Source organism: Schistocerca cancellata, chromosome 7 (genome assembly GCF_023864275.1).
Source record: "Schistocerca cancellata isolate TAMUIC-IGC-003103 chromosome 7, iqSchCanc2.1, whole genome shotgun sequence".
NCBI lineage: Eukaryota > Metazoa > Arthropoda > Insecta > Orthoptera > Acrididae > Schistocerca > Schistocerca cancellata.
In genome coordinates, this window is record NC_064632.1 from 382633597 (window position 1) to 382656905 (window position 23309).

Below are 23309 nucleotides of genomic sequence, written 5' to 3' on the forward strand. Positions count from 1 at the left end.
ACTATATTCATTATTATATTGTTACAAAAAATCGAAAGCTAAATGTTAATTATAAAGCATTGACAATATTTGTGTGCTCTGTCCTGCTGACTGAATAACATCTCACCACGTTTGCTTGTCTTTACAATTGTCTCTCCAGCTGTTAATTTTCAAAAATGTTAGCTCTTTTTACATGTTATTAAAAAATATTATTATTGGTTGCTCTGGTGGTCATTTTTCTTTGCGAGCGGTTCTAGGCGCTACAGTCTGGAACCGAGCGACCGCTACGGTCGCAGGTTCGAATCCTGCCTCGGGCATGGATGTGTGCGATGTCCTTAGGTTAGTTAGGTTTACGTAGTTCTAAGTTCTAGGGGAATGATGACCTCAGAAGTTAAGTCCCATAGTGCTCAGTGCCAACTTTCTTTCGTAGATCCTATCTTTATGAATCTGTCTTCTAGCGACCTGAATGCCTGACCAGGCTACTTAATTCATCCAGCTTTCATCTTCGCTACATTGTCAGGTTATACCTTTCTTTTTCGATTAGCCGTTCTCTAATGACAGTCCTTTAAAGATTTTGCGTTGTTTTCTCCCGTCGAATATATTTGGGACATCTTCACCTCTTTCTTTCTGCCAGAGTCTAAGGCTTAACATCAGTCTGTTAGTAGTGGTTGTGCAGTAACTTAAAGATGCTTTTTTAATGTTTCCCAGAACTATGTCTGTTTTAACACAGTGTATTTTATTTGGGTTTTGAATTCTGATTGTATTTATCACGTCATTTGCTATAGCGAAGTAGGTCTCCTGATATTTAAATTCGTGTTTCTTTCGGGAGTTAACCTTAACATAAATTATTTCGTTTTATTAACACTTAACTGCATAGCCGCTTTGCTCACATTTTGCAATTGACTACTGGGTGACAGCTACTATTTAAATGCTGTTACCTCTTTAAAGAACTATACAATCAACGTAAATAAAAAATGGATTTATTTTTTATTTTTTCCCTAGTTTAGTCGCCTAATATGCTGGATAGACTTCTCTAATGCTACGGTTAACAGAACTGATGGCAGACAGGGTTCCTGTTTGACAGTGGAGTAGGTATCAAAACCATTTCTAAGAAAATTACTTTCTGAACTGTGAAAGAGCATTTTCTGCGCATATGTCCGTTGCTTTTAAATGTTTTGATTTGTGACAAAATCGGACAACTAAATCAAACAGTCGACGACATCACATCAATTGCTTCAAAGCCAATGCGAAGAGCGAAACTTCCGACTTAGTGTATCTTGTACATAGAGCTCACATGGAGTCAAGGGCCGCTTTACAAATTAAAATATTTAAAAAGTACATTTTTCTTAAAAATTATTGTAATTCGTGTATTCATGGTCTTTGTGGGTGTCAATATAATCCTTTAATTACTTACAATCTTTGTTTATACTCCGTAAGGGTGTGGCGGCTTATGAAACTTCATTGCGGGTTAGTTGAAATTTATTATTGTTACTACTGTACTGCTGAGTGCCTAGTGAAACAGAGGGCTGCTCATATAGGCAACTTATAGTTCCCAAGTCGATTGATTGGCTTGACATCATAGGAGGCGATTTACGCGTAGAAGTCTGTACTGAAAGTTCTGAAAAGTTTTGCATTAGAGTGTGTGTAGTGGACTGACAAGACAGCCAGTCCACAGTGACGGGTAACCGAAAGGCACGCGTACACACACGCCGACTGGCGTGAAGTCTGGAACAGGATACGTTATTAATGCACTAAAGAAAAGTACGTACCGTCTGTTTACTTAACTTTAATTCATCCTTGTGGTACATCGCTCTTGACTATACAAATGAGACTCTCTCCAGATATGGTTAATGGCGCCTTGCTAGGTCGTAGCCATGGATTTAGCTGAAGGCTATTCTAACTGTCTCTCGGCAAATGAGAGAAAGGCTTCGTCAGTAGTCGCTAGCAAAGTCGTCGTACAACTGGGGCGAGTGCTAGTCCGCCTCTCTAGACCTGCCGTGTGGTGGCGCTCGGTCTGCAAATACTGACAGTGGCGACACGCGGGTCCGACATGTACTAATGGACCGCGGCCGATTTAAAGCTACCATCTAGCAAGTGTGGTGTCTGGCGGTGACACCACATTCCTCCCCCGCAAATCGGCGAACGGTCGTGTTATAAGGCTTCTGCCCGCCGTGGGGAGGGCCCCATATTGACGTATGCGATGAGGTGGGGAGTCTAACAACAGGCGAGGCTGTGCCACCCGCACCCGGCCATTCGGTCCGAGGGGAGCTAGGAAACGCCTGGAAACCTAGTCCAGGGTGCACGTCAACATGCGGCGTATGCGCCCGTAATGAGACAGGAGGGGCCGAAGAGTCGACCTCCATTGCGTCGGGGCATCCGACGCGCGATGACGCCAGGTGGTCCGTAGCGGGCAAGAGTTCCATGGCAGAGGACAGCTGGTCACGGGAAGCGATCGGCGGCGCGTGACCCAGGGAGGCGGTTGGCGGCTGCAGCGAAGCGTCCTCTGCGGGCGGCGCCGGCGGGAGAACAGGTGGCGGCGGCGGCAGCGGCGGCGACGCGTCGCCATGGGGCAAAATGGAAGGCATCGTCGGTGACACCTGGGGATGAGGCAAGCCAGTAGATGGGTCCCCAGGGCGCTGAGCGGACGGCACCGTCGCTGAAAGCAGACGGGGAGCGGCAGAACCCAGGCGACGACAGAGGCGCAGCTGATTGAGATGCCGACGCACCTCACCAGAGGCCCCCAAAACCAAATACATCGCGCGGCCGAGGCAGCGAAGAATGCGCCCTGCAAGCCAACGCCGTGAACCGCGATAGTTGCGATAGAATACAACGTCGCCTGGAGCAAAAGCAGGAGTCCGCCGCAGCACAGAAACCTGATGCGGCGGATGCAGCAAAGACATCAAGGTTCGATGAGGACGACCATGAAGCAACTCAGCTGGCGAGCGACCATCGCGGGGCTGAGAGCGATACGAAGACAAAAACAGCAACAACGCGTCCTCCCGAGAATACGACTCTTTCAACTTCAACATCTGTGACTTGAAAGTCCGGACCAAACGTTCAGCGGCACCGTTTGACTGAGGCGAAAACGGCGCGGATGTCAGATGTTGAATACCATTGGCCGTACAGAATGACTGAAATTCTGCGGACATGAATTGTGGGCCATTGTCGGAAACAATAGTCTGCGGAAGACCTTCAATGCAAAATATAGCGGATAACGCTTGGATGGTGGCAGATGACATCGTCGAAGACATCCGGACAACAAAAGGAAAATTGCTGAAGGAATCGACAACAACCAACCATCGAGCATTCCAGAAGGGACCAGCAAAATCTTTGTGTAAGCGTTGCCAAGGGGAAGTGGCTTTGGGCTATGCAAAGAACTTCCGCGGTGGTGCGGATTGTTGTTCGGCACACGCCATGCAAGAAGAGCACATAGTCGTAATCGCAGCATCGATTCCGAACCAAGTACAGTGCTGACGAGCAAGTTGTTTCGTACCCACTATACCCCAATGTTCTTGGTGGAGAAGCTTTAAGACAGAGGACTGTAACGAACGTGGGACCACGACCCTAGACTGATCATTATCAGAACGCAACAACAAAACACCACGTCGTACAAAAAGTCTCTCCTTGTGAGCAAAAAATCGGCGAACCAACGGATCCTCGATCCGTGACTTCGACAAGGGCCATTGCGAAGCAACAAAACGCAAAACGGTAGCAAGGACAGGGTCTGCAGCTGTGGCTGTAGCGACACGACGAAAATCAATCGGAAACGATTCGACCACGTCATCAGTTTCCGCATCAATGAACATGCAAGCAAGTTCGGAAGAATCGAATGCTTTATCCTCAGCAACAGGCAAACGGGACAACGCATCGGCGTTTCCGTGCTTTGCAGTGGACCGATACAAGATATCGTAGCGGTACTGCGAGAGGAAAATAGACCAGCAAATGAACTTCTGCGCTGTACGTGGAGGTACAGGCTTGTTCGGATGAAAAAGCGATGTCAAAGGCTTGTGGTCTGTGATGATGGTAAAGTGACGACCATACAAGAAATCATGAAACTTTGTAACACCAAACACGAGAGCCAAAGCTTCTTTCTCTATCTGGGAATTTCTTTGCGCCGACGACAGCAATTTGGACGCAAAGGCAATAGGGCGATCATGCGAACCATCTTTGTGCGCAAGCACAGCACCGATCCCGTAATCCGATGCATCTATCATCAACAAAAGGGGTTTCTGGGGATCGAATGGCGTAAGGCAAGTATTTGAAAGCAACGCCGATTTCAATTGGCGAAAGGCGCGTTCGCATTCCGTCGACCAGACGAACGGAACGCCTTTACGGCGTAAGCGATGAAGCGGAGCTGAAATGGAAGAGGCATGCGGAATATATTTATTATAATAGTTAAGTTTTCCCAACACACTCTGTAGCTGCTTCAAAGTCTGCGGCGAAGGCAACTCCTGTATGGCACGGAGGTGCTCCGGACTCCGATGTATGCCTTGGGCATTAAGGACATGTCCTAGATATGGCAAGTCACGAGCAAAAAACACACATTTGTCCTTCAAGCGAAGACCATTTTGTCGCAAGACCTGAAATGTTTGTAGGTTTTGTAAATGTTCTTCTGTCTTTCCGGAGATCACTATATCGTCCAGATAGTTTGCGGCAGTAGGGACCGGCGCACAAATAGTTTGTAAATATTGCTGAAACAATGCAGGGACGGATGCACACCCGAATGGCGGTCTTTTGAATCTGTACAATCCAAGATGCGTGTTAACCACCAATACGCGCTGGGATTCTTCGTCCACCGGTATTTGCAAGTACGCATCTGCTAGGTCCAACTTTGAAAAATATTTTCCCGGGCACAGTTTGTCAAAAAGATCTTACAGGCGGGGCAAAGGAAAAGTAGCAGTCACTAGTTGTGGATTCACTGTGGCCTTGAAGTCCACGCAAAGTCTCAATTTTCCGGAAGGTTTTTACAAAATTACTAAGGGTGAGGCCCAGAGAGAAGCCTGCACACGTTCAATTACACCTTGTGATTCTAAATCGTGTAAAGTTCTTGCGACCTCGTCACGCAATGCGTGGGGAACACTGCGCGCTCTGAAAAATTTCGGTTGTGCGTTTACTTTCAGTTCCAAATGTGCTTCATAGTTCTTAGCGCAACCAAGGCCCGGTGCAAAAATGTCTGCAAATTCCTCACATAGACGAGAAACACTGGCTGAAGGCACAGTTTGGTTCACTGATAGGACCTGATTGACTATAGACAAGTTAAACAACTGAAATAAATCTAAACCAAACAAGTTCACTGCAGAAGAAGAACGAAGGACGTAAAATGACAAGTTTTGTTTGTCCCTTATATGTGGCAAGAAGGCTGCACTGTCCTAACACAGGGATATGCTGTCCTGAATAACTAGTGCGCTGAACATTTGCGGCACGCAACGTAGGTGCGCCCAGTTGTTTGTACATGGCATGATTGAGCAATGAAACTGCAGCTCCGGTATCGAGCTGGAACGGTATCACTTGTCCGGCAAAGTCCAAATCTACAAAAAGTTTATTGTCCTGCTGACGACAAGAGCGACTGTTTTGTGCAACTTGAGCAGACACTGGTACAGAATCACTAACGACGTGACGGGAGTGCCGTCGACGTCGACGCACACTTTTTGTGGGACGAACACAGTCACTGTTAGAGGAACACTGGGCGGAGTGGCATTAACTACATGAATGTCCATGGGCGAAGGTTCCCGAGCCTGAGTGTCCTTGGTTCGATTCCGGCGCAAAGCAAAGGGCCTGGAATGGTTGGTAGTGTCCGATCTAAGCTTTTTCTGGCAAACACTTCGAACATGTCCTTTCTTATTACAGAAAAAGCAAATAGCTTGGCGTGACGGGCAATTTTCACGCGAATGTCTAGTTGCACACCGCGGGCATGATTTCAGCACTGCATTTGCTTGCTGTCGCGGGACACGAGGCGGTGCGGACGTGCGCGAAGGCTGTTTACAGTTCCGTGCAGCGCGCCCGGCGGGACGGTTAATGCGACACACAGCTGGCAAAGTTGCAAATGATTCCTGAGCAAAGTCAAGTGTGTCTTGCCTATCCAATATGTCTATCACTTGTTGAAGGGAGGGATTGACTAGTTTCAAAATCTGTTCCCTAATGCGAACATCAGAAACGTTCTGTGCAATTGCATCACGCACCATAGTATCTGAATAAGGGAGTCCACAGTCACATTGAAAAGCGCAATCCCTAGTAAGGCCTTGCAAAGTTGCAACCCACTCCCGATTAGTTTGACCGGCCGTACGTTTAGTACGAAAAAACGTACACCTTTTTGCAACGACATTTACTGTTTCTTTGAAATAGGCATCCAATGCAGATAAAATTTCTTCGTATGACAGAGTTGCTATGTCGCGTCGGGGAAATAATTTCACTATCACACGGTAGGTCGACACACCTACACACGAAAGCAAAAACGGCTGCCGCTCATTACCTTGAATTCTGTAGGCGGCGAGATGGAATCCAAATTGGCGTGACCACTCCGACCAGCTTTCGTCGTCGGGACGAAATTGACGGAACGGGGGTGCAACTGCGTGTTGTGGCTGCGGTAGCGATGAAGCGGCGGCGGCCGCATCGTTTTGCAGCGCACGTTGACCCTCTGGACGAGCTGTCCAAGGGCATCCAATAACGCCTGCGTCTGCTGATTCTGCAAGCGATAAAATTCGGACAGTACATCTGGAGAATGTGGCGAAGCCATGACACAAGTAATTTAAGCAAGTAGAATGAACACGTTTACAGTCGTCGCCAATGTAGTGACGGGTAACCGAAAGGCACGCGTACACACACGCCGACTGGCGTGAAGTCTGGAACAGGATACGTTATTAATGCACTAAAGAAAAGTACGTAGCGTCTGTTTACTTAACTTTAATTCATCCTTGTGGTACATCGCTCTTGACTATACAAATGAGACTCTCTCCTGATATGGTTAATGGCGCCTTGCTAGGTCGTAGCCATGGACTTAGCTGAAGGCTATTCTGTCTCTCGGCAAATGAGAGAAAGGCTTCGTCAGTGTTGTCGCTAGCAAAGTCGTCGTACAACTGGGGCGAGTGCTAGTCCGCCTCTCTAGACCTGCCGTGTGGTGGCGCTCGGTCTGCAAATACTGACAGTGGCGACACGCAGGTCCGGCATGTACTAATGGACCGCGGCCGATTTAAAGCTACCATCTAGCAAGTGTGGTGTCTGGCGGTGACACCACAGTGTGGATCTTAGAAAGTTTACTGTATACTGATACAGGATGAGTATGTGTAGAATACAATAACCGAAAATTGGTGCATTACGTTCCAGGATTTCTGTAGTCGCGTCTGAATTTAGTTTGCAGGGAGTGAACAGAATAAATGCTATGTAGTTCATACATCATGGTGAATTTTCTGATCTGTAAGAGAGACTCCGACGAATGGGTTAGCATTCACTGAGATCTTCCAGAATATTATGGAATGAGGGAAACAAGATAGACTCAAGAATTAGTAATACGACCGTTAAAATTCTCAAAATACATTGATGGCTGATCAGATAGTTTACTGACGGTTTCCTTATCTACAGGAAAGTATCGTTGCTGGATAACAGCATAAAAAGTAAATCGCCTTAGATCTCTTTATACAACTGTAAATAAAAGAAAATGACCACAATTAAGACAAATTATTTGTGGAGGCTGTCACCACTTTGTAGATTGAAAAATAAAATGCGAATAATTGTCTTCTGGAAAAAAAGTGCTGAAATTCACATGACGGGTCAACATTTTGATGACATAAGTGACATTTAAACGAATGTGATTCGCCAGATGAACAATATTCCGAAGAAGGACTTTTATAACTGTTCAACATCGTTATATGAACGTTTTGTACATTGTACACAAGTGGAGGGAGACTACGAAAACTTCTGATGGTTTAAAATCACCATCTCATTTTTCCTATGTCTCTTATTAATTGAAACTTTTGATCTGACGACGTATGTATGTATATTCGTATGTATACAGATACACGATGAGTACGTGTGCAGCAGAATAACCGAATAGGGGTGCATTGCGTTCCAGGACCTCTGTAGTCGAGGCTGATGTTAGTTGCAGTCGAGAGAAAATCCAATATACAACGCCTCAAAAAAATAGTACATCCTCTTAGACGTTTTCAGTTCACTGAAGTTTTGATGTTGCAACACTGCATATGGGGTACATTAAGTGACTACATTTACATATGAGTAGCACAAGCGGTTCTGAGGTACGAGGCCTCAACCCATGCAGAAAGACCCACATTAGTATGTGGTATAGCCTCCATGGCGGCTATGCAGGTGTTGACCCTGTCATCCAGCCGATTGTACAGATGGCGAATACTGTCCTGGGATACGGTATGCAACGCCTACTCGACTTATTCACGTATTTCTGTAAGAGTTGTTGGTTGACGAGTCGTATGAATTACTTGTCGTCTCATCATATCCCAAACGTGTTCAGTTGGTGACAAGTCCGGAGATCGTGCTGGCCAGGAAAGTTGTTACAATTCTTGCAGAGCACGTTGTGTTTCACGTGCAGTGTGTGGGCGAACATTATCTTGTTGGAAGAACACATCACCTTACAATAGCAAGAACGGCGAAAGAACGGGTCTAACAACATTCTGCACGTGTGGAAAGCACCGAAGATGAACGAGAGTTCTAACTTATCGGACCTCAGACCGAAAGGCCTGGTGTGGAGCCAGTGTCTTAGACGAATGCACTCTACGACACAACACTCACCAGGACCATCGCTTGAGTCTAGGCAAAATCTTTTTTCATCGCCGAAGACCGCGGCGCGCCATTCCATCTTCCAAATTATCCTCTGGTGGCAACACTCAAGTCGTGCACGTCGATGATGTGGCCTGAGTGGAAGACGGACTAGATGAGTGCGTGCTCGTAGTCGCACTGGTAATAAATACTTTGCAACAGTTCGTGTTGACGCGTCTGAGCTCACAAGCCCTCTTATCTGCGCTGTGGTAGCTGTACGATCTGCTACAGCTGCCCTTGAATACGACGACCCCGGCGGACGTCTGTGCTACGTGAACGTCCAGAATCTCCTTTACGGGTGTGAGGTTCTTCACGTGACTACTGACAATAGCATCTTTGCACAACTGACACAACACGCCCAACTCATGTGTCAATTCTATGAAAGAAGGCCACAATTTGACCCCTTTCAAACTAGGTCAGTTGGCTGTAGGAAGCATGAGTGTGTCTCCAGGATATCTGATAGCTTCATGCTTTCGCACGATGCTGAGCCTTCTGGCTATGAGCATTCCATATTCAAGGGTAGACACAGATGGTACGCTGGTAGCTACCCCTGCACGCTATCTGTAGGCGGAGTACATTGAAACCTCGTAATACATCTGCTATCCCCCAGGTAGCACATGCCATCATCGTATTAAAATCAAGTTGTACGAATTTCTTTTTCTCCGGCAGTGTTTTTCGCTGTGTGATCGTGTGATTAGATTAGATCTATTTCTCGATCCAAAACATAGAGAGTGAGGAGACCCTGAAGGATTTCAGAAATAAATAATACAAAATAAACATTTAGAAACAAACCGAATGAGCTAACATACCTTCCATAAAGCTAGGTGCAACGGACTTCATTATTGCAGGACAAGTGAAAAAATCTTAAGCACATTTTCATTTAACAAGTAACAACAAACTTATCACAAAACATTTAGATGTTCAGTAGCATAAGGTGCATATGCTGATTCTTAGGCTATTGTAGCCATGCATCATCAAGTAGAAAACACTTATTGACAATGATAGCGTTCTGCACCGAATTTGTACACAAGTCAGATGGCACATTATACTCCTAGTATTTGATATTATTGGTGACATATACACATCGTTCGGATCTGCTAAGAAATTCATCAATGCATTAGAAAGAGCTAGCCACCAACAAATCACTTAGGCTCTTGAATTTCTTAGTAGTTAACTTTTTATGGGTGCTGGGAAGTTATCGAAAATGTGTGCTCCTGAATAAAGGACACCTTTCTGGCCCAAAGTAAGTGACTTTTAAATCTCTGAGAAGATTATTCTTGTACTTAATATTGACTCCTTAATCTGAGCAATTAGTCCGAAGAAGAGATATATTTTTAACGTAAAATTTTATTTAAAAAAAGCTCATGTATTTATGGAATGAAAACAAGCAAAGGTATGCTAGCATTTTAATTTTTATATCACATTCGTCTGGCACAATCCGTACTGCAAGTAAGGATTTGTTTAAGAGGATCGGTAGTTCCGCGGTATGCTTCTCCGTAAAAATTTCACTAACCGATATTTCTACGACTGTACATGATTTTCTATTTATTGCAATGTTTGTATCATCTCAAAACAAGACAAACTTGGCACCTTGTAATATTACTGATGAAAGGGCAGTTGGATGATGCCCACTCTCCTTGCTATCACTGTAAATGAGGATGCAACCGACAATGTTCTTAGAGGAGGTTGAAACATCTGGAGTGCCAGCAGCGTCAAAGGTTGTCAGGAACATCTTCCTGTTGCTCATCGCATTACGAACTGTCGTTTTCGACCGCGATATGTGTGGAATCAACGCCCCAATGGAAAGGGTGGTTTTATTGACGCCCTTTATGCCACTTGCTGTGTCGACACATAGCAGCGGTGTATTTGAAATGTTTTCCTCCGCCTTCCAAATGAAACCAGCATGATTTCAAAGCAAGGCGTCGCTTTTCTGACCATCATTGAAGAGGTGCCAAAAGAAAGGGTAAAACGTGGTTAAGAAGAGATGTGACGAACTTCCCGTCGTTTGACACGTCAGGGGTGGCATTGGGCAGAATTTTTGTGAAATTATGTAGCAACGTGACATCATTAATCTACCTTACGTACCACATGAGCTTCTCAACTGTGGCCTCTTTTCTGCACGTGTCGATACTTTTCAATTTAAGGTGTCTACGAGCCCTTTAGTGACGTAGCAGGGTGCTACGCTTTTTCACCGTCGCTGAGGTATGTTGTTGGCACCTCCGAGTCAAATTTCAGACTTCTATGGTAACCTGGAAAAAATTATAGCGTTTCGTAAAAGTGATCCTTTAATTCTGTCGCACAGTGAAGAAAGTTTTGACGTGCCTTCTACATCATAGGCATATTCGGAGGCTGGTCTTCTGCCAGATCCATGCCAATAGTCAGCGTAGGGCCCGTGATAAATTGTTCTTTCTTCATCCAACACATCACCTCGTTTTTTTCGTATCTGGAGACGGAGTTGATATCTCCCGTCAGCTGGAGAATTATTTCACCCTGTTAACCAGTGCTGGTGTTATGAGCGGCATTCTGTGTACCCGAGCACTCCCACTGTATGCCATGGTAGCTATTAGGACAGCGTTACGATACGTTCTTATTGTTTGCATTGGCAGTGCATTATCATAAATGGCTAAGCTAATATACAGAAAAGTCACGACCACAAGCACCACCATTCAGTCAAAAAACCCATAAATAAACAAACAAGCAAGCTCCAGATTCATGCTCCACAAATTAAATAGAACCCCCATAAACAAATAGGACTACATATGAGAGTTAAATACAATAACAACATTTAATAGTAGGGGATAAGGCTTATTATACCCATATGATAAAGAAAATACAAGAAAAAGTACGTCAACTGACAGGGAAATGAAAGGTGACAGTCGGCCGGAGTGGCCGAGCGGTTCTAGGCGCTTCAATCTGGAACGACGTGACCTCTACGGTCGCAGGTTCGAATCCTGCCTCGGGTATGGATGTGTGTGATGTCCTTAGGTTAGTTAGGTTTCAGTAGTTCTAAGTTCTAGTGAACTGATGACCTCATAAGTTAAGTCCCATAGTGCTCAGAGCCACTTGAACTTGAAAGGCGACATGCACGTAACTTTGACAGCAACACACAAGAACTCAACTAACAGTGATGACACACAGAACACAACGGAACAAGAATCCACCCACAAAACAAAGTGTGACATCCTCACCTGCAATAGTAAAATAGTTCACAAAATAGGCAACGTATTAAACAAACAGAGACTTCAAATAGAATGCAGGATTGATAAAAAAAACAAGAAAGCTGAGAACACAGGGAACACACACACACAAATTCAGCAGATCAGGTACATAAATTCGCGTGCAACTCTTGATCACCCAAAGGCAACAAAGACCAATAAAAAAAAAAACACACACACACACACACACACAGATAGATAGATAGATACAGAGAGAGAGAGAGAGAGAGAGAGAGAGAGAGAGATACGTGCGCAGTGGGAAAGAGAAAGGAAATAAAGTTCAAATATGCTGCCAAATTGACATGAAAACAGCTGATCAACGGTGATCTGACATCTGCTTTGTGAATTGAAAAATAATCTGCGACTAAAATCCACCAAAAACATACATTGTGTTTTTGTGTGCATCTTCACAACATATAATAATGTAGATGAGAAAGAATATTCCGGATTAAAATTACGCTTATAGTTAAACTGATTCATTATCTCACCGACCAAACCCACAGTAGCATCATGTAATTGCAGATGACAAGCTATTAAAATACAAATGTTTAGAGGGTCCTACAGAGCCAATCAAAGGAAAAAATTGGTTAATAACGACGACAGGCAAAAACGTCTTTGGCCTAATATCGTTCAGGTATTTGTTACTAAAAAAGTGTCCTTTTTGCAGAACTGAATACAGGTACCCACTGATGATGGCACGAAGTTTTTGAAAAGTGCTTGGCCATTTATATACACAATCCAGTTAGTTTAACGTAGCCATCGCCTACGGTCGACGTCAACGTGCAAGATCCGCTTACAGACGGCGGGCAGCACCACCAGCAATGGAGGTTGTGTAAAGAGTGTCAGAGATACCCGAAGTACACAACAGCCGTTGCCGCAATGCGAAAATGGAGAGATCTATCTGATATCCAGAAGGACATGGTCATGGCTTTCGGGAGAAGGGGAGGCATTTCAGAAACAGCTAAATTTGTAAGCTGTTCGCGTGCCACCTTCGACAGCGTATACCTGGCATGGCAAAATAGCGCTATCCAAAATCGGCACCGAGACAATTGTGCACCACGGTCCATAGGTGAAAGGGGTGAACAACGGCTGCGGAAATGTGTTCTGGTTAACAGGTGTACAACTGCTGAGCAACTGAGCACCCAGATGAACGGAGAGGCTACCAAAAAGTCTCCTGAACGACCCTCCAGCGAACGCTGCTGCGTGGGCCTCCAAAGCAGGCGTACTGGTTCATGCATCCATGCAGTCTGCGGTTCATCGGCAACGAAGGCTGGAATTTGCACACTTATTTTGTAGCTGGACATCCATGGAGTGTCGACAGATGGTATTTTCAGATCAGTCACGTTTTATGATCCATCAGCGTGAAACGTCTGGAAACAGACACACTGCAACAATCATTGGAAGGGTCCAGGCCCCAGGAGGGGGCGTTATGGTCTGGGGAATGTTTTTGTAACATCCCTGGGTGATTTCATCATTTTGGCACAATGTATCAACACAAGTCTGTATCCGTCCGTGGGACCATGCTCACCAGTACGTACAGTTTGTTTCTTCCTAGGTACAATGGCGTCTACGATTAGTACAACGCAACGTTTTGGTTCGAAATGCATCACGGTGAGTATTCCGTACTCCCCTGTTCCCCACGCCCAATCGAGAACCTATGGGACTGTCACGATCGGTGTATTCGCGCCATGGATCCTCAACCGAGTAACGTGGCGCATTTGGAGACTGCCTGATTCCACGTACCTGTCAATACGTGTCAGAACCTCACTGACTTTCTCCCTGCACATCTTGCAGTGACTCGCGCTGCAAAAGGCTTTTGACAGTTAGTCAAGTTGAGGTGAATGGATTGTATACATTCAAAAAAGTTGTTTGCGTAATAAGTGATCTGTAAACAGTGCCACTGCTAGAGCTTCAAAACCAAATGATGAATAATATTTTAAAATATTTAACGCTCTGACACAGATTGCCTTCAAGTCTTTCAGCTCCGACAACCAAGCAATTAATCAAAAATGAAGCCTAGTAACTTTGCCTATTGTTTGAATTTAAAATGATACCCCTCATTCTCAATTCGGGAAAACCAAAAAATTGAGTGCTTAAGGTTAAAAAGGACACATACTGATTTCCCGTTCGAAAATCTCCATTTAAAGCGGGCTGCCATCATTCACACTAAGTGGACGTTTTGGCCAATTCTTTCAGCAATGGCTTACGATCGTCCAAGGAAAAAGCTTTCATGTAGGGGAGAGCCGGGCAAAGTAGCCATGGCGAGCTAAGTGGCCTTAAGGGTCTTGGGGAAATGAGCTGGCATAGTGGGAGAAATGCTTCAGCATATTCTCCCAGAAGGACCAGTCACCTCATGAAGTCTAACCTGTCTACTGTACGGCTTCTCGTCCTTTATCTGGATTTCACGTATCCTCTTGTAAGATAAGTGGTCAGTTTGTGTATTTATTGTGCAAAGGGAATGTGACATGTCTTTTTAATGACAAATGTGTCGGAAGTGCCATATCCTGGCTCCATAATCCTACGTTAGTTACTCAAATTTCGGTCATGCTAATAGAGAGTTTATAATTTTTGTGTAATGGCGTGCATGCGGGCATTGTCATTTCGGCGGTTAGTTCTGGTGACGTTATGTAGGGGGGGGGGGGGAGAGGGGGACATAAAAGGAGCTGGCGAAAGAACGGCTTCAGCGTGACACCTACAGCAAGTCCTTAAAGCGTGACCTAAAGCTGCAAATAAAGAAAGAGAAGAAAAATCAAGTAAAATGCAAGAAAAACAAAGCACACGAATAGAAAAAAAATTTGGAAATTTGTGGTAAGGTCTTATGGGACCAAACGGCTGAGGTCGTCAATCCCTAAGTCTACACACTACTTCATCTAACTTAAACTAGCTTATGCTAAGGATTACACACACACCCATGGCCGAGGGAGGACTAGAACTTCCGGTGGGGTGAGCGGGGGGGAGGTGGGGGGAGCCGCCCAGACCGTGACAAGGCGCACGGCGCACGGCTAGAGAGGCAATAAAAAGAAGAGTGCAAGACCAGGTAGCTCAACGCTAGAAGAGCTCATTTTGATGACAATCACGAAGACAAAGAGTGCATGTACCGGGAAGAAAAATTTTAAATTTAAGCCTAGAAGAGCAGTAGATCCAGTTGTGCTCGTCGTGGGCCTACGAAGTCTGTACAGGAGCTGAGGAACACAGTGTGACTTCTCTTTGTGAAAAGTTGAAATAAGTTAATTCGAATCATGTTTTACAATAAAATATATTTATTTCTTTTACTTTTCAGTTTAAAACGGTGTGGCCACTTTTCCCGATCTCGGGCAAATCGGGCGCTTTACTAATTCGTGCAAATTGAACTGCATAAAGGTCGCAATCTGATCCTAAGGTGATTTAACTATTCGATATTATACGTCAATAGTTGTACATTGTAATCGCTCATTTCTATGTATTTCCGGCTATTGCACCTCAGCTTAAAAAATACGAATACCTTAGCCGGGCCACTTTGCCCGATTTTCACTTTACACAACAGCATTGTTGGTGAAGAACCTCAACAGCGCTAATGTTCGCTGTTTTCGTAACAAGGTGAAAGGTAATAAAGAGGTCCCACCACACGGTGCCTGCTGAGAGGAGGGTGACTTGCAGAGAGGCTGCCTTAAGTGTGTCCTGCCGCGGCCAGCTTGCGGGCGCTGACGGCTGTTTCTCGTGCCCGCAGAGGAACCGCAGCGACGAGCGGCAGCTGGTGCTGAGGGACGTGCACTTCAACGCGCAGGGCCCCTACTCGTGCGAGGTGTCCACGCTGACGCCCATCTTCACGCGCCGCTCCGAGGAGAAGGAGCTAACCGTCATACGTGAGTACCGCCTGTCTCAAGTCTAGCTCTAAACCTGCACGAGTAAGAAGCAAACACGTGGGCACCTGCTGAGCCATCGCGGAACGAAGGAAGATTTTGTATGACATTGGCTAAGACACGCCGTGGGGTAGCTTCAACAACCACAAAGCGAATGGTGTTCTTACTCACACACGATGGTCTCCTTCCTCGACTTGTGACAGTTGTATGTTAAGGAAGGACGGAAGAACAGTATTTAAGGGGAGCCGGAGGTAGTCAAATCCAAAGAATTACGATTTTTTTTTTTTTGCTACCGGAAAGTAATTGGAACATTTCTCTTTAATGTAAACTTTGAATTATTTGTCTACTTGCCCTAGAAGTGGAGTTATTACCATTTTCCCCCATGCCTGCAGAGGAAATGGGCTGCCGCTGAATGCATTTAACACCCTCTCGTGACTTCCTGGCGAACTGCTTGGGATTTTCTCGGCCTGTTACGCATACAGCGCCTTATGTTACGCATACAGCGAGTGTGCAAGGGTTGGCTACATTGTTTTCTGTGACAAATGAAGCGCCAAGAGCGCGGAACATCGTCTCTTTGCTGTTTACCGTTTCGAATTAGTTCAGTGTTGCGCCTGTTTTTGGTAGTATTATACTTCTTGTGTAAAGCGTTGTTCTGGTTACGATGCCACGTTTTAGTAACCGTGTATATAAGAAGAGGAAGAAAGTAGGGAAAATAAAATTTACACTAATACCAAGTTGCGTTACTGCAATTACTGAAAGAGTGCGTTCTTCTGCTAAGCAACACATGGCTGGCCGTAGCCCTGTGACATCTTCTAGCAAATAATACCTTGGGGATGGTCACTCCAAAGGTTTCAAGACTATAGAGGAACTGAAACCATATGGAAACGAATTTGTAGTTGAAAAGTTGGAATGCATTGGGCGTGTGCAAAAGCGTGTGGGTGCACGTCTTCGAAGGCTCAAACAAACTTTGGGTTCAAGTAAGCTCAGTGATGGAAAGACAATAGGAGGGAGAGGCAGGCTTACTGACGAGGTGATTGAACGTCTACAGAGATACTATGGGTATGCTATAAGGCAAAATACTAGTAATGTTAGTGACATGAGAAAAGCAGTGTGGGCATTGTTCCTTCATACTGCCTCTTCCAATGAATACCCTCAACACAGCCTATGCCCAAAAGATTCCTGGTGCAAATATAATGCAAAAAAGGACTATGATCACAAACATGGTTTGCCAGCAGCTGTGATAAATGCAATACAACCAATTTTTCATGACTTAGCACAGCCAGAATTGTTACACAAATGTCTACACGGAAAGACGCAGAATCCTAATGAGAGCGTAAACAATTTGATTTGGAAAGTGATTCCTAAAAGGGTGTTTGTAAGCATAAAAACACTGCACTTTGGCATTTATAATTCAATAGCAACCTAAAACCAAGGGAACAGTGTGAAGTGTGAAGTTCTGAAGGCATTAGGATTTACAGCTGGGGTGAACACTGTACGAGCACTAAGAAATATTGACAGAGAAAGGATAAGAGGAGCAGAAAGAAGAGGAAGGCATATGAAGTATGATGGAACAACAGGCCAGAAAAGAAGACAGAAGAGGAAGCTTTTGGAGGATGAAGAAGAAGACCCTGATAATCCATCCTATAGTGCAGGAATGTATTGAGAAACTTTCATAGCCAATTCCCATAAATTAGAATTTTTCGAATATAAGGAACATTTTCTCAAAATCCACACAAGCTAGAGAGATGAAATGTTTATACAGCACTCCTAGTGGTCAAACTTACATTGTAACACAGCCATTTGGCAATATGTCCAATAGTTTCATTTCAGTTTAATTATAAATCAATTATTTGTAAAAAAATTTGGGTCATTAATAAAAAAAATAATTGGAAGGGAACTAGAAAAGATACTCCAAAATCCCTCTGTCATGACTGCAATACTAAACCACTCTATATGTAAAAAAAATTCGAATTTTTCTATTTGGTAGTTTATTCATAAATGTTCCTCAAACTTAGTGATTTTAACATGGGCAGCATAGGCACCTCCAGCTCCCCTTAACGTCTGGTCTACAACGACGTCGTTAAAGACGGAGCACAGGCTCAGGTTGCGGAACGAAATCGGGTGTGGCTTTCCAGAGGAACAATCCCTACATTCACCTTAGTCTACTATAGGAAATGCCAAGAAACCTAGACCTCGCTCACCGGATAAGTAGCGGAGCCCGGGGCAAATTTACACAGGGGGCACGATTATGCGGAGCATTTTTCTCGGGGAAGGTTATTACTGCTATCTGCTAACGGCTCTCATAAACTTCACGGCATCAGTTCAATGAACGTTTAAGCGCAAAGAATATGTTTATATTTTTTGTACTAGCTGAGTAGCTTTACCTACTCAAATATCGAAGCTCCTAGAAAACTGGAATGGAATCCTCAAGTAACAAGGGAGAGAGGCAGGCCTAGAGGTACATGCAAGAGGACGGTGGAAAGGGAAGCAAGGACAGTCGGCAAGATCTGGGCGGAATTGAGGGAAATGGCCAAAGTCAGAGATGGCGACTTCTCCTCGATGCCCTATGCTCCTAAAAGGGTCACATTAAGTGAGTCAAGTAAGTCTAGGGAACGTATATTTAGAATTGAGAATAGACAGATACATGTCCGCTCGCAGAAGATCATTCTACATTATAAAATCCAATTGTATAATTTGGAAGTCTGAAAGTTACTACAGTAGTTTCCAAACTGATTCATAAACGGCGGTGGGACACGTTTACGCAATATTTTGCATTGCCATCCTAACTGATACCCCAGTAAACGTGACTTTAAGGCAACAGCAGTTGGAAACACAATCTTAAATAAATGAAGGCACAGGGAATAGAAGATATGAGCTCCTAAATAAACAATTTGAAACTAATGAAACTCAAGTAAAAAATTTAATCTTATGAGAGCAATGAGCGATAATGGCAAGAAATTGCTAAAATCAAGCACGAGGAAAAATTTTGATAGGCCTATTTCTGATACCATAGTGAGTGTTCTGCCCAAAAGCAAGTTTTCACATGGTAGGTCTCCATGCTCTCCTTCTGTCTTCTGCCAGCCTCTTCAGGTCCGCGCAATTTCTGCGTCCATTTATGTCGTTTATCACGCTGTATCTACCTCGCAATCTCCTCTCACAAACTAGGATTTCCAAGAACTCAAGTCTCAACGAACGTCTCATCCTCTTCTTCTGCAGCAGTCTGATGAAGAGAATCAAAGTCGATTTTGTATTTACAGCTTGAAACGATAGAACCAATTCAAAAGATATCACGAATGATTCCAGTGCCTTAGATGTAAAAGGTAGGCCCACAACGATTGTGCAACAAGAAACACATTTCACATGAGTAAATTTCAATCCGTACAATGTCATTTAACAGGTCTTTAATTAAAATTCAGACTTCATGTAGGCCTCGTTAAGCTAACAAGTGGAATTTCGTCAAAAAACAAATTGTTTACTGCCAGTAAAATTGTCCTGTTTTGTAACGTTCCTTGGCGTAAGAAAGACTGTAATTTTATTTATTCCCAAAAAACATATTTTCTAAATCTTAGTAGTGTGTTTTGTTTACTCATTATTATGTTTTATGAAATGTGTAAACATGTCCCCGTAGATGTGTAAACTTGCCCCTGTCCGGGGCACGTTTACGTATTCGACTTGGACCTGTATAAAATTATTTTGCGCTCTTAAATAAAGCATTGAGTTAGAATAATAAACTCGTTACAAGACTAAACAATGTTAAACAAGATAAATCTAATAAAAAATTTTAAGAATTCCAGAAGGAAATCCGCTTTAATGCGCACCAGTATCCCCCACTTACAACACGACGAGAATTGTCGACCTAAATTTGAACAGTATAAATGACCGTGTTATCAGGTGTTGGCCTAATCTCTGTACGCTACGCTGAATAAATTTAAATATTTTAGTTAACAGTGATTAATTTCACGTGTGCTATTCTGAGCCAAAAGGATTAAATTAATCTTACTGTGCAAGTCAGAGGCAATAAATCTCGACTCATATACTTGCCCTCTAAGTTTACTCAAACACGCAAAAGCCAAGATCAAGAAAATTAAATTAACATCATTCTTTGTCACTGAATATAGTATCCACAATAGCACAGAAGCTGTATTTCAGAATAAAATTCAGTCGTCAGTTCCAAAATAATTGTCATTTCGTGGAACTCTGCGTGATGTTTCTCAAATGCATTACATACAACTTCCTTTAAATAGGTTAGTTACAATTTTTACTCCCTTTTATATATGGTCCTTGCTTGACCGTATACATAAATGTGATTCATTTATTGTAAATTGTCAATCTGTGTTTGTAATTACCACATACAATATGTGCATTTTTGGATATGTCATCGCAGTAAGATTATGTGAAGAAGAAGTAGACACATGCTAAACCAATATTAAGTAAGTTTTGTAATACATTTCTTAAACTTTACACAAATGTATGTAATAGTTCTAATTGTTTATAATATCGCAAATTTTGTAGGCTTCTGAAGATGACATATTTATCTGTTGAAACCAGTAAAGTGAAATAAAAATAACTGTGCGGCTAAGGTCTGCATTTTACTCTGAAAAATATACTGCAGTTGCTGAGAAAATATCGACTATGAATAAAGTCATAGTACCAATGTTGTTCCATAATAAGTATGATTGCACCCAGAATTTCACTTAGTAACTCGAAATACACCGATACGACTAACAGACGCCACGTGCATAATAGAGTAAACAAACGAGCACAAACTCTTGTACACAAGCTGTCAAATTCGAAAACCACGCGGGCTGTTGTTTTCAGCCGCTCTCATGGTGTACAACGGCGGGTTGTAAATCTGATCAATTCACACTTATAACAAGAGAAATCGGAATCTGCAAATGCATGGAATCAATAGGTGCAGGTGTGCGTGTTGATTCATTAAACAGTAGAAACACTTTAAGGCGATATGTAGAGTAAACAAATACGATGCTGTAATATAAAGCGGATGTTTGTCCACATGTTCTCACACGCAAGACACCTAATGGTGAGATCTTAAACTACACCACGGCGGATATGGCCAACAGAAACCTGGAGGGATGTTCGTTCCTCTAACACTTTTCTGTATATCTTGTAGTTTTTGTGTAGCTGCATCCTGAAACGCTTTTGGGCTTGTCTACCATTCGGATGGGTGACCATCCGGGTCTGCCGAGCGCTGTTTGCAAGCGAGGTGTACTCAGTCCTTGTGAGGTCAACTGAGGAGCTACTTGACTGAGAAGTAGCGACTCCAGTCATGAAAGCTGATCACGTGTTCCTCTGTATCAACAATTAGCGACCCCGTTGCCTAAGAATGATACGGCGAACGTTCGGTACCGTTAGGCCTTCCGTGGCCTGTTCGGACTTTTACAATCAGTGAATCAAGGTATACCAGCTGCTTTACCAGCGATGGAGCCCATCTGATGGTCCATTTCATGGCTCTACAAATTGTTAAGCTGAAGTATTTCTGTAAATTAACTGATTCTAATTGTGACTCATTGATTCTGTAGTCATAAGGTACTAATTTTTTTCATTTAGTGATTTGCACGGTTACAAGTTTCTGACGTTTAATGAACAGTGTGATTCTTAAAAGTCTATTTCTTAATAATAAATGTATAGTTGATACCTGTTCAGGCATTCAAGATATTAATATTGGCATCATATTGAAAAGACGTATCTTACCCCCACAGTCGCTACTCCAGGAGTACGCCGGTTCCAAATATACGCCCATTATGAGAGCACGTCGAAACTAAATTACACAGCATTCGTGTTTACTCAAGATTCGAGCAACTATTGTCTCCGTAGCGCGTCCTTATCTGTTGTTATAGTAACCAGGAAGCCAAACAAAGAAGACCTACTTTTTCAGCGTAGAACCCTGGAAAAGCTTTGTTCGCGGGGCTGCATGTGTCGGGGCGGTGTTGTGTGGCAGTCGGGCCGGAATATTGTGGGTAATTGTAGCCCGCGTGGCGCCCGGACCGCAGTAGAGAGCGATCGATTGGCGGCTCTGTTGACTTTGCCGGCAAGACGGGTGGCGCGACCGTGTCTGCTCGGTGGTGTGCTGGCGTAATTCTCACGATTGCTTTCCCCGCACTAGTACAGATAGCATCGAAAACGTCTGAAAATCTGTGCCAGGTTCTGTCAAAAGCTCTTTGGAAACAAAAATATTTTAATGGGAGGGGGGGGGGGAGGGGGTACTCAACGCACTTGTTCTTTCGCTGAGTTCCTTATTCTACAGAAAAGAAGAAACCAAGTGAACCGGGTAGATTCTTGCTAGTGTATAAATGTCAGTAATTTAGATGATGCAGAATATCCCGTCAGCTTAGAAGAGTTACAAGTTTGAATTAATAAAAAATATAGAAAAGTTTAGACAGTTATCTTAATGCATTAAGTGTTTCACATAGACTCGCCCCACACGAGTACAATGGACAGAATGTTCATAGAAACAAGTGAAACTGTGAGAAAACAGCTTCTCTGGAATGTTATTCCACCCGAGCGTCACATTGGCTTGAAGTCCGTTATTCGATTACGTCGTCAAATCGTTGGCTTTTCATATAGATTTGAGCAATTTGTCTTTTTGTGTTGACACCACCTAGCCGTGTTACCTTTTATGATGTTTTCCAGAAAATAGTTATCTCCGTCTCGCATTTCATTCTAGTCGTGACAGGTGTCCATACGTCGTTATTTTCCTTCTGGAGTCATGATTGTGGACATGCTTTGCACATCTTCCTCTTTGCTAAATTTTCCGCGGGATCTGTTGAACACTTTATTTAAAGACGGTACTCCACTGCCATTTGTGACACAACAACATTGCCACCCTACAGCCGCACATCGATTGTTTGTATTTCCTGGTCACAGCTGACTAATCGAATGCACGTATGTTGTTTACAGTTGTTAGTTCAAGTTGCCATTGTAGGTACTGTGTTGACGTCGCTTATACAATAGGAATAAATTTATTCTCGGGCTTTTTGGACGGACAGTGTAAAGAATTATACCGCTAGTAATTCCGTTATTTCAAGTTGTGTTGATCTTTAGAATACTTCTTAGGCTCCAAACCAGACGCCATTACACCAATATAAAACGGAATTCACTTTGAAGTAATATTTTCACTGCTTTACAATGGGTTTCAAGACGGGGTCAGTCAGTAACCTCATTAATATTGGTGTATTGACGACGCTTACTATATTTTATACAAACTTCCACTTATTTTTACCAGTATACATCGTATGACCGCTATAAGTGATATTATTGGTCTTTCTGACTGAGAACGGTGTACTGACATCATTATATCAGTATTTACGTCATCTGCAGACTAATAATTATAGCTGTCTCAAGTCGTATGTTTTTACATTCGTTAGTACCTCCAAGTCTATGTGGCAGGAGCAAGTCATTAATGATTATTTTCCCCTGGGTTCCAGACCAGGGGATGAAGTATGGACACGTGGACGCAAAACGGTTAGTCTATACT

At 43.6% G+C, this 23309-nt stretch overlaps 1 protein-coding gene across 1 annotated transcript in view; it reads left to right on the forward strand.

Annotated features, from left to right (window-relative positions):
• LOC126092424 (uncharacterized) overlaps positions 1–23309 on the forward strand; it is a 759756-nt gene that overhangs the window by 642358 nt on the left and 94089 nt on the right. Inside the window, exon 3 of the mRNA XM_049908015.1 lies at positions 15682–15817. Coding sequence (XP_049763972.1) covers positions 15682–15817 — 136 coding nt within the window. The remainder of the gene's footprint in view (positions 1–15681; positions 15818–23309) is intronic.